The 19217-nt window shown below is 42.9% G+C and overlaps 1 protein-coding gene across 1 annotated transcript in view; it reads right to left on the bottom strand.

Moving 5' to 3' along the window:
• The window catches only part of LOC122563179 (C4b-binding protein beta chain-like), a 38455-nt gene extending 19380 nt beyond the window's left edge, over positions 1-19075 (bottom strand). Inside the window, exons 1-5 of the mRNA XM_087973569.1 lie at positions 18846-19075; positions 11330-11603; positions 9954-10050; positions 5804-5877; positions 1734-1919 (exon numbers count right to left, since the gene is read on the bottom strand). Coding sequence (XP_087829695.1) covers positions 1734-1919; positions 5804-5877; positions 9954-10050; positions 11330-11384 — 412 coding nt within the window. The 5' untranslated portion in view covers positions 11385-11603; positions 18846-19075. The remainder of the gene's footprint in view (positions 1-1733; positions 1920-5803; positions 5878-9953; positions 10051-11329; positions 11604-18845) is intronic.
• Positions 19076-19217: the final 142 nt, after the last annotated feature.

Here is a 19217-nt window from a genome sequence, read left to right on the forward strand (position 1 = left end):
TTGTTGAACAATTAGAATAAACTAGTTGTTACATTACAAAAGTAAAGTGTAAATATTAAGAGTCATTGTCAATAATAGCACTGAAGTTGGGTATTTGGCACATTGAATCCACGGTGACACTCTGCTGAGCAACCCAGTCAGTTCTACTTCTCCTCTGGATCCTTGGACAAAGTCAGAAGTCACACAAAACCAGGTTACAGTCCAATAGGTTTCTTTGAAATCACAAGCTTTCGGAGCACAGACCGTTCATTTGGTGAAACGAGAGAAGCACACAGACAGAGAATTTATAGGCAGAGAGACGAAAGTCAGAGAGATTCGAAGATTATACAAACGGTGTGACAAATAATAAGCTGCTTCAAGTGATCAAAAGTGTCAGATGCAGTGAGTAAAATGTCAACAGCTGAATAACATGTGAAGAGATGACCTTCTATCCAATTAAATGAGGCAGAGAGATAATTCCAAAATATTATCAGAACACAGAAACTGGATATGACCAATACAATACTCTTCATCAGCCAGTACTTCACCAAAGTGGAGAGACTACGCCATGTTACTCACATCCTTCAACATGTCATCAAAGACGTTGAGCATCTCACCAAGATCATCCCTATGTCTCCACTTCTCACCTTCAAACAACCACCAAAACTTAAACAGACCATCGTTCACAGAAAACCACTCAGCCTTCAGGACAGCATCAACCACAATACCACACAACCTTGCCATTCTAACCTATACAAAACATACCAGATTATTGACATGGATATAAGTTTCACACATTACAGCGTGGTGCTGGAAAAGCACAGCTGGTCCGGCAGCAGCCGAGGAGCAGAAGAGTAGACGTTTTGAGCATAAGTACTTCATCAGAAATGTGGGGGATAAATGGGAGGGCATGGAGTTGGGGTGTAAGGGAATGTAGCTGGGAATGCGACAGGTAGATTAAGGTGGGGGGTGATGGTGATAGGTCAGAGTGGAGGGTGGAGTGGACAGGTGGGAAGGAAGATGGACAGATAGGACAGTTCAAGAGGATAGTGCTGAGTTGGAGATTTGGATCTGGGATAAGGGGGGGAGGGGACAGGAGGAAACTGGTGAAAATTGACATTGATCCCCTGCTCTTGTAGCAGCAGATACTGAAAACAGAATGAGAAAGAAACAACAGTTGATAGTGCTTCCATAGAATGGGTTTAAAACATATAAAAAGGAAAGGGCAATTTAAGTACACAATTATTTCTGTTTAATATACTAACTTGCCATAGAACCTGCTGTTCCTATACATTGGATGAAAACAAAATGATAAAGCAGTGTTGCTATAATGCAATGTTTCTGAATTAATGTAGTGTTCATAAAGCAAAAGTACACATTCTGGAGTATGCCATTCAGTTGACTTACTGTTTTCATGCTCAAGTAATCTACTGTTACTTCACAAAATTGGTTCTCTGAGATAAGCATTAGTGGATTCACAGATGATAGAATCCACATCTAATGGGATGCAAGAATAAAACCTTTCAACCTGTGCAACCTGTGGCACAGCCCTGAGCATTAGACTGTAATTTTAGCAATTTTGCACTAACATGTGTGTACTCAAACTCTCAGAGGGTCACTGATAGCAAATACTGAAACAGTTCACTGTCAAACCACCTTCCATTCCCAAAAAGCTGACCCATGATTTCACAGTTCAATTCAGTTTTAATTCCTACAGTAACAAACTATTTCCAGTTGAAGAGATGGTTACTCACGTAATCTACAAATAGGTGGCGATGGCACAAAGATGTTATTCTCACTGCATTTAATGACACTCGCACCAATCATTTCAAAACCTTCATTGCAACGGAAGACCACCTCCTGCTGATACTTGTACTTGTGTCCAAATCCTCTTTCAACGTAGGCATGTGCAGGTGTGACAGGACGGGAACATTCAACAACTGGGAAAAGAACAACCTTTATTTAAAGTGTATTGTGTTATCCATTTTTCAAAAGGTCAACAAAACTGCACTCATTCTAAAATCTATAAGAATAGGGTGACATGGTGGCTCAGTGGTCAGCACTGCTGCCTCACAGCGCCAGGGACCCAGGTTCAATTCTAGCCTTGGGCAACTCTCTGTGTGGAATTTGCACATTCTCCCCATGTCTGTGTCTATGTGGGTGTCCTCTCAGTGCTCTGGTTTCCTCCCACAATCCAAAGATGTGCAAATCAGGTGAATTGGCCATTCTAAATTGCCCATAGTGCATTAGTCAGAGGGAAATGGGGCTAAGTGGGTTACTCTTCAGAGGGTCAGTGTGGACTTTTTGGGCCGAAGGGCCTGTTTCCACACTACAGGGAAGTGAAAATCAAAAACTATGCAGGAAATATACCAAAAAATGTCTACTTTCAATAAAACACGAAGGAGTAGGGCTAAATCTTATGTTTACTGGCTGAGTATGCATTGTCAGGTTATTTTGGGAGGGATTCTTGCCACAGGATTTCAACCTATATCTTACCAAATGCACCTTAACCACTTATCTCACTCATATGACGTTGTTCATTTCCGACTCTAGCTCCATTTTATAATGGAAGGATTTAGGACAATACTTAGGTCATTCAGCCCATTGAGTCTGTTCTGCCATTTGATCATGGCTGGTGTGTTTCCCAGCCCCATTCTCCTGCTTCCTCCCCGGGGCCCCCGGTCCCCTTGCTAGCCGGGGATGGGTCGATCGGCCTGTCTGTCTGTCTGTCTGTCTGTCTGTCTGTCTGTCTGTCTATCTATCGATCTATCTCTCTATCTATCTATCTCTCTATCTATCTATCTATCTCTCTATCTATCTAACTATCTCTCTATCTATCTAACTATCTCTCTATCTATCTATCTATCTATCTATCTATCTATCTGTCCGTCCGTCCGTCCGTCCGTCCGTCCGTCCGTCTATCTATCTATCTATCTCTCTATCTCTCTATCTCTCTATCTGTCCGTCCGTCCGTCCATCCATCCATCCATCCATCTATCTATCTATCTATCTATCTATCTGTCTGTCTTAAGTACTTCCTGGGTACCCAACACTACTCACAGTATTCCAAATATGGTTTGATAGATTGCACCCCACCCAAAGATCAGCATCCCTCCTGCCTGTGCAGCTTTGAAATGTTTACGTGCAACCAGACAAGTGTTGGTATTCCCTGGTTGTCCCTCAGCAGTAGTGCAATGGGGTAGCAGCCTCAAAGCAACACTGCTCACAGCATAGGCAATGGCAGTACATGGCTTACACTCCTTTGTACATGACGCCATTCTCTCACCCTTGCCACTGTTTAACCATAATGCCACACAGTTTATCTTCTGTTGCTACATCCAATCTAAATGGGACCACCACTCTGCCACCAATGCCCAGTGCAGAACTGCATCTGGTCAATGCCCAGTACATGAACATAACAAAGAGGGAAGTAATTGGATAATTCCAAAAGGAGCATTTACTTACAGCCACCAACAGGGAACACAAAAAAGCCAAAACAGTTTGCAGTTCACCCCCACAACACAAAACAAATGTGGCATCAAGACCAATGATGAGTTGATAGTCCACAATGGCTTTCTGGACCCAGCTCTTGTCTACTGGAGCCAGATTTCAATCAGGTCTTGTTGGGCTTGTAGAGACCAATAAAGCTGTCTCTGTTATGGACAAGGTCTTCATTTCCAATATTCTTATCCTCTTCAAAATACTGCTTCCATTCCCAAAGTTGTCAGCATCCAGTGCAACAACTCAGTGCCTGCTTCAATTGTGCCAAACTAATTTTAAAGCAAATTTAACAAAGGCAAGCAACAAATACAACAGAACAAAACTTTTAGTATGTTAATTTTAGTTTGCATGTAACTCCTCTCTCATTTCCTATCAATAATGCCAAGACAGTGGACTGCAAACAATAATAAAATACTCAAACATAAATATCAACTTTCCCAACTTCAGCTGTAACATTCAGTTAAAGCAGATTCTGATCTTGTACTTCAGTATGTTTGCACAAAGGTGGACTCTTGTCCCATCTTCTAGGCAGGTGAGGGTTGCGGTGCTAATCAATGAGTAGCCATCATTACATGAATATTCTGCTACCATCCCATATGTCCATGAGTCGCTCAACAGTATTGGAGCTTTTCTATTACTGATAGGTGCAAGACCACCACATGTGACAGCTAGGGAAACATAATTTGATGGACAATCAATTTTAATTTTCTAGTTGCTTACTGTGGAAATCAGTTACTGATCAGATTCAGCGTGTGATGATACTGTCACTTTAACAAAGTTATTTTGACCTTGGGTTTTTTTTTGAAAAGAGAGGCCCTAATGGCAAAGGTGCCAAGGTGTCGAGAAAGAGCTTGGTTTAACAAATGGCAGGGGAGTTGTCAATTCTCCCAGTTCAGATTTCTTTTATATTGGTTTCGCTGTGGCAGTCACAAGATCATGGAGTCCAGGAAAGGTTGCAGCTTCAGCAGATGATTCCTGACCTGATTTTCTCCCTGAAACTCCTTTGGATGCTGTTCCCTCCTGCCTGTAAAGATCTGTGTTTCAATTTAACTTTTTGTCAAGGGGTGTGATTGTGGGATGTTACTGAATTAGTTCCTTAGTTAATGTGCTGTATCCGATTGGTTAGATTTTCCAATAGTTAAGTGATTCTAAATTCCATTTTCTTTTGTCTGTGTTTCAATTGTAGTCTATAAATAAATTCTATTTTGCTTAAAGCCAAGTGGTTTGACCAGCTGCATCACACCTGGAATATCCACTTCATATCTGCATTTAAAATGAAAAACATCGGGGTCCAGGCTACCTTCTTAATGTTTTTGGAAGGGTGGGGCCTGGTTCATAACAACAGGAAGGTCCCAATGTTATTTTAATTGAATAAGTGGGTGGGGAGAACGAGCTGGGAATATCAAAGTTGTGAATTAATTCTTCACAGATTATCTAAAGCTTTCTTAGAAGACTCTTCCCCACATGGTGAGTTAAGGTGCTTTGCTTGATCAAAATGTGGCTAGCTTTAAACTTGCAAAAGTGCCAAGCCCTCCTTTGCTTCTCAGCTTTTCAAGTAGTAGGTGCTTTGATTTCATTTGACCTTCCATTGTTCTCCATCCTGCTCAAAATAAATTGCAGTGTGCAGTGCTATTCCTGATCAGAGGAAGTGTTAAAGCTCTTTACAGCCAATGAGGAAGTTTGTATATTCATTGCTGTATTACAGGAGCTGCAGCAAAGGTCAATTTACATACAGATTATCCATTTTAATGATGCTCTGTGAGGGCTAAATATCACACAGGAAACAAATAACTCAATGGTTCTTCAAAGCAGGCCTTTGGGATACATAAAAAAAATCTGACAAGTCAGCAAGGGCTCGGTGTAATAGCTGGTCTAAAATATGGCATCTAAGACCATGTGATGTTCCCTCAGAACAATGTCAAAGTGTCAGCCTCAGATTTTGTGTTATTTCTTGCCTACTGCTTCCCCACTCCAAGCACCCGTGCCTTACTGGACCTCCCCTCCTCCACATTTCCACCCACAACACTGCCTATGACTTTAAACGATTCTTGCAACCTTGACCTTCCTCAACCGGTGGCCAAAACAAAAGCAACTACAGAATGTTGGGATGTCCTCAGCTAAGTATGTCCCATTACCACTATAAACGTACTACCAATAGGCTACACTGAAAAATGGAGACCGTACATTCAAAAAAAAAGAGGGACACAATGAAACTTAAACCACATGAGGTGACCTAAAGAAAGTTCATGAATGCACTTAATAGACTTCAATGATGGCATGGCATCAAAATAAGCCAAATGTAAAACACAGAGCTGACACTTACTTTCACATGTTGGGACCTGGCCATCCCAACCATCTGCTGTGCACAAGCGGTAGTCGCTACCAACAAGCCGATAACTGAAAGATTGAAAACTGAAATCACTCACCGTGCATCACGTGAATGTAAGTGGTATTGCAAAGTGCTTTGTGACATCATCCTCACTTGGAATATATAGGTGTTCCTTCTCTATTAGCATGTCAGGATTCGTGACCTCCCTTCTTAACAACAGTGTGGATGTGTCTACACCGCACAGACTGCAATGTTCATGAAGTGGCCAATTGTCACCACCTTCTTTAGGGAAGTAGTAATGGGTGATATATGAGCAATGCCAGTCAAACCCACATTCTAGAAGTGAATTTAAGAAAACACTGCTTGGTAAAGTAATCTAGCCTGAAGTATTTCATTGCTTAGATGTGGACAAATCAGAAATGATTCGTTTCAGGCAATGAACACAAATTAAGCTGATTGAATCACCAATTTTATTCGAACAATGAATCATGAGCCAGTAATAAAGATAAAATGAACCATTCAGATTTTAAACTAAGTTTCTTCAAACTGTTTTTCCATGCTATTTTTTTCTTCACTGAGGTCTGTATGGATGCTGAACAGAAACAATGAAATGCCATTTGACTTTTTGAAAAGTACACAAATGTAAGCTTGAAATTGATAATTACATGTTAAAAATACTGGAAAGAAAAATCTTTCATTGTGTGAGGATGTTGAGAAACTTGAAAGAGTTCAGAAAAAAACTACAAGGATGTTGCCAGGGTTGGAGGATTTCAGCTACAGGAAGAGGCTGGGGCTGTTTTCTCTGGAGCGTCAGTGGCTGAGGAGAGACTTTATAGAGGTTTATAAAGTCATGAGGGGTGTGGATAGGGTAAATAGACAAGGTCTTTTCCCTGGGGTGGGGGACTCCAAAACTAGAGGGTATAGGTTTAGGGTGAGAGGGAAAAAATTTAAAATGGACCTACAAGCCAACTTTTTCAAGCAGAGGGAGGTGGGTGTATGGGATGACCTGCCAGAGAAAGTGGTGGAAGCTGGTATAATTACAACATTTAAAAAGGTGTCTGAATGGGTATATGAATAGGAAGGGTTCAGAGGGATATGGGCCAAGTGCTGGCAAATGGGACTAGATTAATTTAGGATGTTTGGTCGATATGGGCGAGTTGGACCAAAGAGTCTGTTTCAGTGCTGTATGACTCTCTGACTCTTCCTAACTTATTCAGTGCACAGGATTCGGGAAATCAGGAAACAACGTATTAGCGGAAATTCTGGTTACATAAATAAATGAATTTCTATTTTGCATGGGAAAGGTCTGGAACAGTAGTTCTCATATTACAACAAAATTCCTACAGAATCAGCAGGCATAGTCAGAGATCACATGACACAGCAGGTTTTTTTTAAGCTTCCTCTTAAACCCTTGCAACCCACCCTCACCCCTACACTCCCTTTGGAAAAGGCATAAACCGTTCCTAGTAACCAGGGATTGAGATAAAACAATAATAGTGCCCTAAAAGAAAGATATTTTCAAGAAAGGTTGCACACAGGCCACAAGACACATTCGTTAAAATTGAAAGCGCGGAGTCTTTTGCCATTTTGTTTCCTCTTTCACCCATTGGGCAGAATTTAAAAATTGGCAGCCAACATTAAATAGATTGAAAGATGATGTTTGTTTTATCTCACCCAGCCAACAGCCAAGTCATTGACACAGATAAACTTCTTGACCTTTCAAGAAAGCACATTAATAGTGCTTGGTATGCAAGTGGGCAGTCTTCCTCTGGCAAGAGATAATGGGAAACAAATTCCTGACACTTCAATAAACTCAGGAAAATAAAGGGAGGAATGAACTTAACAGACAAGGGCTTGCCACCCCCAGCTGCAGGAATCCACTCCCGTCTTTCTTAAGAATTTGTAAAGCTACTCCCCCCAGTCACAAGCTGACTCAGTTCATTTATTTTATGCTTCATATTTAAACTGTACCTTATTAATAAACTATTTTAAAATCACGAAGGAGCTCAACTTCTTTTTGGAGGTTAATGTGTCACTGCCAAATCTAAACCTTACATTTTGTTAGTTTTTAATTCGAGATTTATTTAATGGACTGAATTTAAAACCACCCAGTTGCCACGGTGGAATTGTAACTCATCTCCAGAGCATTAATCCAGGTTGCCAGACAGTAGGACAGTATTATTACCTCTAGGTTATTACTCCTACAGATACTGATATAATTTGTACATGGTGCTGGCTTGGTATAAATGCAGCAATTTGAATAATTGATTATGAATCTTGTGATTAACTAGAAATTAAATGTTGTCTCTTCATTGAATATATTCTGAATCACTTAAAATGACAATTTGCAAGTTCACAGTTGGAACTACCCAGAATTCAGCACTTAGTAGGCAACCAATGTATTGAGCTGGAATGTGTTGCTGGAAAAGCGCAGCAGGTCAGGCAGCATCCAAGGAGCAGGAGAATCGACGTTTCGGGCATGAGCCCTTCTTCAGGAATGAGGAAAGTGTGTCCAGCAGGCTAAGGTAAAAGGTAGGGAGGAGGGACTTGGGGGAGGAGCATTGGAAATGCGATAGGTGGAAGGAGGTCAAGGTGAGGGTGATGGGCTGGAGTGGGGGTGGGGGCAGAGAGGTCAGGAAGAAGATTGCAGGTTAGGAAGGCGGTGCTGAGTTCGAGGGATTTGACTGAGACAAGGTGGGGGGAGGGGAAATGAGGAAACTGGAGAAATCTGAGTTCATCCTAGGCGGAAGATGAGGCGCTCTTCCTCCAACCATCGTGTTGCTATGGTCCAGCGATGGAGGAGTCCAAGGACCTGCATGTCCTTGGTGGAGTGGGAGGGGGAATTGAAGTGTTGAGCCACGGGGTGGTTGGGTTGGTTGGTCCGGGTGTCCCAGAGGTGTTCCCTGAAACGTTCCGTAAGTAGGCGGCCTGTCTCCCCAATATAGAGGAGGCCACATCGAGTGCAGCGGATGCAACAAATGATGTGTGTGGAGGTGCAGGTGAATTTGTGGTGGATATGGAAGGATCCCTTGGGGCCTTGGAGGGAAGTAAGGGGGGAGGTATGGGCGCAAGTTTTGCATTTCTTGTGGTTGCAGGGGAAGGTGCCGGGAGTGGAAGTTGGGTTGGTGGGGGTGTGGACCTGACGAGGGAGTCACGGAGGGAGTGGTCTTTTCGGAATGCTGATAGGGGAGGGGAGGGAAATATATCCCTGGTGATGGGGTCTGTTTGGACGTGGCGGAAATGACGGCGGATGATACGCTGTATATGGAGGTTGGTGGGATGGTAGGTGAGGACCAGTGGGGTTCTGTTTTGGTGGCGATTGGAGGGGCGAGGCTCAAGGGCGGAGGATCGGGAAGTGGAAGAGATGCAGTAGAGGGCATTGTCGATCACGTCTGGGGGGAAATTGCGGTCTTTGAAGAAGGAGGCCATCTGGGTTGTACGGTATTGGAACTGGTCCTCCTGGGAGCAGATGCGGCGGAGACGAAGGAATTGGGAATATGGGATGGCATTTTTACAGGGGGCAGGGTGGGAGGAGGTGTAGTCCAGGTAGCTGTGGGAGTCGTGGCCGGGGCAGTCAGATTTGTGGATTTTGGGCAGGAGGTAGAAACGGGTGGTGCGGGGTTGTGGGACTATGAGAAGCGGTGGATGGGAGATCCCCTGAGGTGATGAGGTTATGGATGGTCTGGGAGATAATGGTTTGGTGGTGGGAGGTGGGGTCATGGTCAAGGGGGCAGTAGGAAGAATGTATTGAGTTTAGAAAGCTGCTCGGAGTTTGATACGGAATTTGAAACTCATCCAAACAAGCTATTGCAGTCTTGAAAGTGAAAAAAATCACCTTGGAATATGGTGGCTTTTGGATTAGACTACAGAGATATATTGATGTCAGGCACAGGACAGAAAATATAATCTTTCAAATGTGTCAACTGACATTCATTCATGAACCCTTGGATCCACTACTCACATCTTAAATTTTAAAAACAAATGATTTAAAGAGCTAGTTTTTACCTTCTTAGACTGGTGTTAAGTTGCACTGTAGTAACATGAATATTCTGTAACCCCACCGTCAGGATGAAATTAAAGGTACACAAGCCATTAATAAAAATCAAATAAGCTCCTTTCAGCTATTTGTGGACTGAATACTCACCCTTGGTCACAATAAAATGTAGTTTTACTCCCCAGAGTAGTAGCATCTGCCATATAATACCCATTCAGAATCTCTCCTGGATTACCACAGTCTCTTGCTACACAGGGAAAGAAAAGGAAAAATGCAGATATCACGAATAAGCCTTTTCTGTGCAAATTTAATTTCCGTTGATGCACAACTTTCCACAAACTCATGCTGCCCTAATGATCAAATTTATTTTCAATGCTTGGTCAAGCAAATAAACAAGATAAAAATTCTAAAATACTTAGCTCCAGCCAAATCATCCAATGGTCTCCTTAGTCAGTAGTGCATTACTCGTGTCCTCTTATTTTCCTCCCTTTCCTGAACACCCTGTGCAGGAATGTTTAATACCCCTTTCTGCCATTCTGTGAGCCCTGCCTTTACTATTAACACAGCATCATAACTTTCATGTTTTTCTCTTCCTCATCGTCCTTTGACACTGTATTACTTCATTCATGGTGCAATCCAAAACCGGGGAGGTGGGTGGATCGAGTTAGAGACAGACCTCTGAGAAGTGCAATAGTTCAGGGAGTGGTCTACTTGAGATGTGTGCTGTATGAGGTCAGTTTAACGGTTACTTAGGAGTTAGATTATTCTGTTCTTGAATAATTATTTTACTTGATCTTATCAATACCCTCTGAAATCTCTGGTTTTTATGGAAACCTTCAGAGGGTTCCAAGAACAGAAATTGCCAAGCAGGAAATTCAATTTCCTGTGCAATTCTATTAGTCTGCTATGACGGGGATTCCCATTAGCAATTCCTACCTGCAGTGAAATAACAACTCTCTGGCCATTGGAAAATCTGAACAATTGATTTAAAAATTCACATTCTAGTTTTGCCGTGTGAACTCTAATATCTCTTCTCAAGACTCACAGTGACACCAATTATTTGTGTGAAATGCTTTCCAAAGAAAGCTGGTCCTGTTTTTGTTGGCTCAACCCTCTGCCATTCTGCCCCTTCTGGGCACTGTGCTGTTTGTTCATGGGGGTCTCCAAGAAAAGGTCTTTCGGCCAATCGAGGCTGCGCCTTTGAGAAACGGTCACCCAAATGTTGCAAAGACATTTTCCAGCATTCGGCCCATTGCCTTAGCATTCTGTACACACACTTGAATACTTCTTAAATGTTATGAGTGTTTCTGCCCTTACTACCCCGGCAGGCAGTATGTTTTGCCACTTTACCTGATTTTCCAATTTTTAAAACGCTCGTTAAAAATGAGCCCTTTGACCCTCTGTCCTAGAATCTCCTGCGGTGGCTTAGTATCATGTTTTGCTTTAGAGATACTCAGCGCCTCAGGATTGTTTCATTACAGACGCTACACAGGCCTGAAACAACGAGGAGCCTGGGCGCTGCTTACCCGTTACCTGGGCCACCCTGACCGCAATAAGACAGAGGATCAATCTCTCCAACATTTCACAATCCTCTCTTAATAGTCGGGGAGATTCCGAAATCTGGAAAACAAACTCCGAGAGGTTTCCTCCTGAAAACGATTAGACTTCAATCCTGTTGTTCTGTCTTTTCCTAAAACTCCGACTGCTGTTTATGATAAACCCAGCCCACTTTCCAAATCTGGAGCCAATTCTTCTTGTTCAAGTAGAAAACACTCGGGCACATCCAACGCTTGTAAGGACCTAAATGTAAACATAATGGTATGAAAATATTCTGTAAATGCACTTGTAATTAGTGTTTAGTTTTAAACTTATTGCATCCCGCCCAGTTGGAACCAATCTGAGAGAAAGCCGGGCAGTGGGCTCACTGGGTTGCTTTTCTCAAGTAACATTTTCAACACAGAATCAGATTTCAAAATCACTCACACGACCCGGCCTCAACCGGGAAAATATTTCATGGATTTTCTTTAAATTACCAGCTCTGTATAACGGGGTGTGTTCAGGTACCAAGCAGGCAAAGGAATGTGCAATATAGATACACTTGAATTGAAGTCACACCCAGAGAAAGTAGCAAAGCGAACAAAGATGGCAATACACTTAAGCTGAAGGGCAAAGGGATCTTGTGTCCTGGTGTGTGAATCTCAAAATGTTAATATACAGGTACATCATGTTTCTATTTCTATCTCAGGCCCTCCCCTTCCTTGACCTTTCTATTTCTATCTCAGGCCATCCCCTTCCTCGACCTTTCTATTTCTATCTCAGGCCCTCCCCTTCCTCGACCTTTCTATTTCTATCTCAGGCCCTCCCCTTCCTCGACCTTTCTATTTCTATCTCAGGCCCTCCCCTTCCTCGACCTTTCTATTTCTATCTCAGGCGACCGAATCAACACGGAAACCCTCCCCTTCCTCGACCTTTCTATTTCTATCTCAGGCGACCGAATCAACACGGAAACTCCCAGACCGTCCATAACCTCATCACCTCGGGGGATCTCCCATCCACCGCCTCCAACCTCATAGTCCCACAACCCCGCACCTCCCGCTTCTACCTCCTGCCCAAAATCCACAAACCTGACTGCCCCGGCCGACCCATTGTCTCCGCCTGCTCCTGCCCCACCGAACTCATCTCCGCATACCTTGACACCGTCCTGTCCCCCTTAGTCCAAGAACTCCCCACCTACGTTCGGGACACCACCCATGCCCTCCACCGGCTCCATGATTTTCGCTTCCCCGGTCCCCAACGCCTTATTTTCACCATGGACATCCAGTCCCTGTACACCTCCATCCCCCATCACGAAGGACTCAAAGCCCTCCGCTTCTTTCTTTCCCGCCGTACCGACCAGTACCCTTCCACAGACACCCTCCTTCGACTGACTGAACTGGTCCTCACCCTGAACAACTTCTCTTTCCAATCCTCCCACATCCTCCAAACGAAAGGAGTAGCCATGGGCCCCCGCATGGGCCCCAGCTATGCCTGCCTCTTCGTAGGATATGTGGAACAATCCATCTTCCGCAACTACACTGGTCCCACCCCCCACCTTTTCCTCCGCTACATCGATGACTGTATCGGCGCCGCCTCGTGCTCCCACGAGGAGGTTGAACAGTTCATCCACTTCACCAACACCTTCCACCCCGACCTCAAATTCACCTGGACAGTCTCAGATTCCTCCCTCCCCTTCCTCGACCTTTCTATTTCTATCTCAGGCGACCGAATCAACACGGACATCTACTACAAACCGACCGACTCCCACAGCTACCTGGACTACACCTCCTCCCATCCTGCCCCCTGTAAAAACGCCATCCCATTCTCCCAATTCCTTCGACTCTGCCGCATCTGCTCCCAGGAGGACCAGTTCCAAAAACGCACATCCCAGATGGCCTCCTTCTTCAAGGACCGCAATTTTCCCCCCCGACGTGGTCGACGATGCCCTCCACCGCATCTCTTCCACTTCCCGATCCTCCGCCCTTGAACCCCGCCCCTCCAACCGCCACCAGGACAGACCCCACTGGTCCTCACCTACCACCCCACTAACCTCCATGTACAGCGCATCATCCGCCGCCATTTCCGCCACCTCCAAACGGACCCCACCACCAAGGATATATTTCCCTCCCCTCCCCTATCAGCATTCCGTAAAGACCACTCCCTCCGTGACTCCCTCATCAGATCCACACCCCCCACCAACCCAACCTCCACTCCCGGCACCTTCCCCTGCAACCGCAGGAGGTGCAAGACTTGCGCCCACACCTCCCCCCTCACCTCCCTCCAAGGCCCCAAAGGAAACTTCCATATCCGCCACAGATTCACCTGCACCTCCACACATATCATCTATTGCATCCTTTGCACCCGATGTGGCCTCCTCTATATTGGGGAGACGGGCCGCCTACTTGCGGAGCGTTTCAGGGAACACCTCTGGGACACCCGGACCAACCAACCCAACCACCCTGTAGCTCAACATTTCAATTCCCCCTCCCACTCCACCAAGGATATGCAGGTCTTTGGACTCCTCCATCGTCAGACCACAGCGAAACGACGGTTGGAGGAAGAACGCCTCATCTTCCGGCTAGGAACCCTCCAACCACAAGGGATGAACTCGGATTTCACCAGTTTCCTCATTTCCCCTCCCCCCAGCCTGTCTCAGTCAAATCCATCAAATTCAGCACCGCCTTCCTAACCTGCAATCTTCTTCCCAACCTCTCCGCCCCCACCCCAGTCTGACCTATCACCCTCACCTTGACCTCTTTCCACCTATCACATTTCCGACGCCCCTCCCCCAAGTCCCTCCTCCCTATCTTTTATCTTAGCCTGCTGGACCAACTTTCCTCATTCCTGAAGAAGGGCTAATGCCCGAAACGTCGATTCTCCTGTTCCCTAGATGCTGCCTGACCTGCTGCGCTTTTCCAGCAACACATTTCCAGGTACATCATGTAATTTGGAAAGTTAATAGAATGATGTCATTTAACATGATGGGAATAGAATACAAAATCCCACACAGTATTGCTCACATTATTTAAGAAAGATGTGAATGTGTTGGAAGTATTTCAGAGAAGGTTTACTAAGCCAATACCTGGAATATGGGAGTGGGTTGTTTTATGAGGAATTTTGAACAGGATTGGCTTGTATCCTTTGGAATTACGAGATTAAAGAAGTGACTTAATTATGACATAAAAGCTCTGGAGAGTTCTTGACAAGGTAGATGTGGAGAAGATTTTTCCTCTTATGAAGAATCCAGAACGAGCAATCACTGTTACTTCCTGATGAAGGGCTTTTGCCCGAAACATCAATTCTCCTGCTCCTCAGATGCTGCCTGACCTGCTGTGGTTTTCCAGCACCTGACTCTCCACTGTTAGAACATAGGTAAATCATAGACAATAGGTAAATTTATTTTTCTCTCAGCAGTCTTTGCTTCCATCACCTCTTCAGGAAGATAATTCCAAAGACTGCTGAGAGAAAAACTAAATCTACTTATTCTCTATGATTCACCTATGTTCCAACAGTGGAGAGTGGGGTGCTGGAACAGCACAGCAGGTCAAGCAGCATCAAAGGAGCAGAAGATTTGACATTTCAGGCATAAGCCCTTCATCAGGAATGATGCTCAAAGCGTTGATTCTCCTGCTCCTCGGATGCTGCCTGACTAGCACCACACTCTCAACTTTGATCTCCAGCATCTCCAGTCCTCACTTTCTCAGAGTTTGACTAAAGTGCCTCTTTCTGTGCTAGACACCAATTTGAACTTAATTGTTAGAGTATAAGGCACAGTTTCAAGATGTATGGATGATATGAAACTTGAAAGTATTGTGAGCCATGAGGAGGATAGTGTAGAACTTCATAAGGACGTATGAAAGTTGGCAAAATGGATCAGCAAGCAGCAGTTGAAATTTAATAGGGAGAGATGTGCATTAATTCAGTTTGGGAGGAACAGTGCAGAGATAAAATAACTGGCACACTTCTAAAGGGGTGCAGCGCTGGTGAATGTTTTTGGTTCTGGATGCAAGTAGTCTATGGTGACAGGAAATTTAAGTGTTCAATAATGCAAAATGTGTGAATATACAAATTAAAAGCAAAAATAGGCATTTCACCCCCTCAAACATATTCCACCATTCAATAAAATTACAGCTGATCTAATTATAATCTCAAATCCATATTCACAACTATCTTTGACTTTTCAAACCCCCTACCATAACAACAATCCATCGGCCTCTGTCTGCCTCTGCCATAAAAACATTCAAGGACCCTGGAATTATCTACCAATTATAAAGTTTTATACAGCTGCAACATTACTTGACAACTTTTATACTGAAGGTAAAGATGCTGTATGCCTTCTTTGCCACATTATTCACTTATATTGCCACTTTCATCTCTTTATCAGTGCTCTTAAGGGTCTTGCCACCTCCCTAAACCTTTTCAGTTTAACAACTTGAAAATTTCTATCCAAACTGTCCTGTCTTGGAAGCTTCACAAATTAAAACACTTTTACTATAATGACTGGTTTGATTATCCTGCCAGGGTGGAACTAAAATTCACTTTTATCAATATAAATATTACTGCATTGAAAGAGGCAATTCAGCCCATCATGTCTATGATGGCTGTATAAATCAACTGTTTTCATCCCACATTCTGGCACCTGATCTGTAGTATTGCAGATTGCAGTGCTTCAAGTGCAGATTCGCATTTCTTTTAAATGAGTTGAGGTTTCTGCATCAATCTGGGTAGTTAATTCTGGATAACTACCACCCTTTGTGTGAAATAGTTTTTCCCCATAATATTATGCTACTCTTTCCACCTATGACTGGAAACAAGTGATCAACAAGCCAGAGGAAGACAGCAGGATTGAAGTCTGGTTATATACACTTAGCCAAAGTTAATTTAATAGCAGCCAGAAAAAGAAATGTACTGTAATTGCCAGAACCCTGATCTGAAAACAAGGCTTCAAATTCACAATGGGGTGGAGAACAATTTACAGCTGTGCATTTCCAATATTTTCCATCTTTAGTGACATAATGTATTGGATACATACACCACATTGAGAGGCTTAGGGTGGTGCACGGACGAATACATCTGAGTCATAACCTTACATTGTTCTATTCAAAACATCTGGATTGACAGTCAGACAGAAAAAGAGAGGTATGTCTTTTTTAAAATATTAAAGTGTGAAAAAATAATACAAAGAAAAATCAAGCAGGACTATCGGCAAAAGTTGTTTCCATTGGCTTGATGCGTAAGTGCAATTGTAGGGTTGGTCGACACATTTCCCCTTATCACTGTATAGATGAGCCAAAATATATTGTAATGTCTGGTCAGTGTATAATCATTTTCTATGTGTAGAGTCACTGAGTTGTACAGTATGGAAACAGACCTTCGGTCTAACACATCTGTGACAACCAGATATCCTAGCCAGGCAGCATCAGGAGTTGGAGAAGCCAGTGTTGCCTGGCTTGCTGTGTTCCTACAGCCTCTTGCTTAGGTACTTTACATTCCAGCATCTGCAGTTTTTCTGTCTCTGATCAGACATCTTAATCCCATTTGCTAGCATTTAACTCACATCCCTCTAAACCCTTTGTATTCCAATACCATCCAGGTGCCTTCTAAATGTTGTAATTGTATCTGCTTTCACCACTTCCTCTGGCAGCTCATTACATACATGTACCACCCTCTACATGAAAATGTTGCCCCTTATGTCCCTTTTAAATTTTGCCCTTTCCTCTAAAACTTATACCTGATAGTTTTGGATTCCTCTATCCTGAGAAAAATACCTGGGCAATTCACCCTACCCATGTCCCACATGATTTTATAAACATCTATAAGGTCACCCTTCAGCCTCCAATGGTCCTGGGAGAATAATCCCAGCTATTCAGCCTCTTCTTATAGCTCAAACCTTCCAACCCTGGCAACATCCTTATAAATCTTTTCTGAATCCTTTCAAGTTTAACAAATCTTTCTGATATCATAGAGACCAAAATTGAATGCAGTATTCCAAAAGTTTCCTAACCAATGTCCTGTACAACTGCAATATGACATCGCAACTCTTATAGTCAATGCACTGGCCAGTAAAGGCAAGCGTATCAAATGCCTTCTTCATTATCCTGTGTGCCTGTGACTCTACCTTTAAGGAACTATGAACGTGCACTCCAAGATGGGTCTGTTCAGCAACACTCCCCAGGACCCTACAACTAAGTGTACAAGTCCTGCCTGATTTGCCTTACCAAAATGCACCACTTGATATCTATCTAAATTAAATTCCATGTGCCACTCTTCAGCCCATTGCTCCATCTGATCAAGATTCCATTGTATTCTGAATAACCTTCTTCACTGTCAACTACACCAATTTTGGTGCCATCTGCAAACTTATTAACCAGTCCTCCTATATTCATATCCAAATCATTTTTATAAATGACAAAAAGCAGTGGGCCCAACACCAATCCTTGCAGCATACTGTTGGTTGCAAACTATATAGTCATATCACAGAACATGCAGATCTGCAGATATTATGAACTAATATTACAGAAATGTCAGTACAGTAAAGCATTATTCTTGATTTTTCTAGATAGTGTATGCTTATCTATATTACATATCTGAGTAGTGTGCAGTAAGTAATATTATAAATCTATACAGGTTATGTGGAACAATGACAGATCTGTAGGTAGTGTATAGAGGTATTACAAAACTGTACATAATATATTTGTTAGGGCGAGATGAGCAGGAACGAACTTGCTCTCTTTCAATCTCCCGAGTTGGTCACAACAAAGATTTAAGTTTTGCTTTAGCACAAGCTTTCTCCAATTAAAATGCTGTTAATTGCATTTTAAGATCAAAGTAAGGAGCCAATCACATGGTTTTAATTAAGTTAAAAGGTGAAGATTTATTAACTGCTTACCTCGAGTAAAATAATAAAGATGCAAATATAAGCACATAGTTTTCAGGCAGTATCACACACCCAGGTGTAAAGTTAGAAAGGGAGACTTTCTTCGACAAAAGGATGCTAAAAGAACAGGTATTTGAAAGTTCTTTGGGTGTCCTCAAGATGTAAGGCTTCAGCCTGACAGTCTGGTTCATTACATTCTTAAACAATATTGCAGTCTTATTTAATTCTTTGTTGCCTGATATTTCTTTCCAGTCAGTGCTGTTGCCAGGTTTTCTTCTTGAGAGATCAAGAAAGAAAGAACATTTTCGAGTCGATTTCAGTTCTAAAGTCAAAGATCCAACTCCTCTGCTTCTGCCACAAAGTTTCTTGACATAGCAACTTGTTTATACATTCTGCCTGTAGCTAATGTTTTATCTTCCACATGTGAAGATTCTCATGATGGTGCAAATTAGTTTGGAGATGAGGACCTTTACCCACTTCCCAGAAAGGGCTTTTTAACCTTCTTTCATTACCATTAGGGAAAACGTTATTTTCAGCTCATGCTTTCTTTTGTTTCATGAAATTCAAAATGCCACCCCCCCCTCCCCCATAAACAATAAATTTGATAGCTGGTAAAATTATGACCTCACCTGGATTATCACTGAAACACTCAGTCACAAAAACCGCAACAATTCAGGGAATTTCCTGCCACATTTTCACTCTGATGAACCTGGAGTCAGTGCTGTGTCTTCAGAATCTGCTGCTAGTAACAATAAACCACTAGAAGATTATGGGTTTCTCCTTTTTTTCTGGCGGTAATACTAATGTCAGTAGAGTCCTGGCATGTAAAGTCTAAGTTTCACAAAACCTGGCCAACCCGTATGGTCAGGTGATGATTATAGACATTTTCAGCCAAAGTTTTGGTTTCCTTTTTTTAAAAAAATAATCACAGTCCTGAAAGTTCCAAGTATTAAATCAAACAATGGGATTCAAGATCAATGGTCCATGTTTTATACCATCGT

Source organism: Chiloscyllium plagiosum, unplaced genomic scaffold (genome assembly GCF_037043375.1).
Source record: "Chiloscyllium plagiosum isolate Xiang-an unplaced genomic scaffold, Cpla_swu_hap1 HiC_scaffold_26, whole genome shotgun sequence".
Lineage (NCBI taxonomy): Eukaryota > Metazoa > Chordata > Chondrichthyes > Orectolobiformes > Hemiscylliidae > Chiloscyllium > Chiloscyllium plagiosum.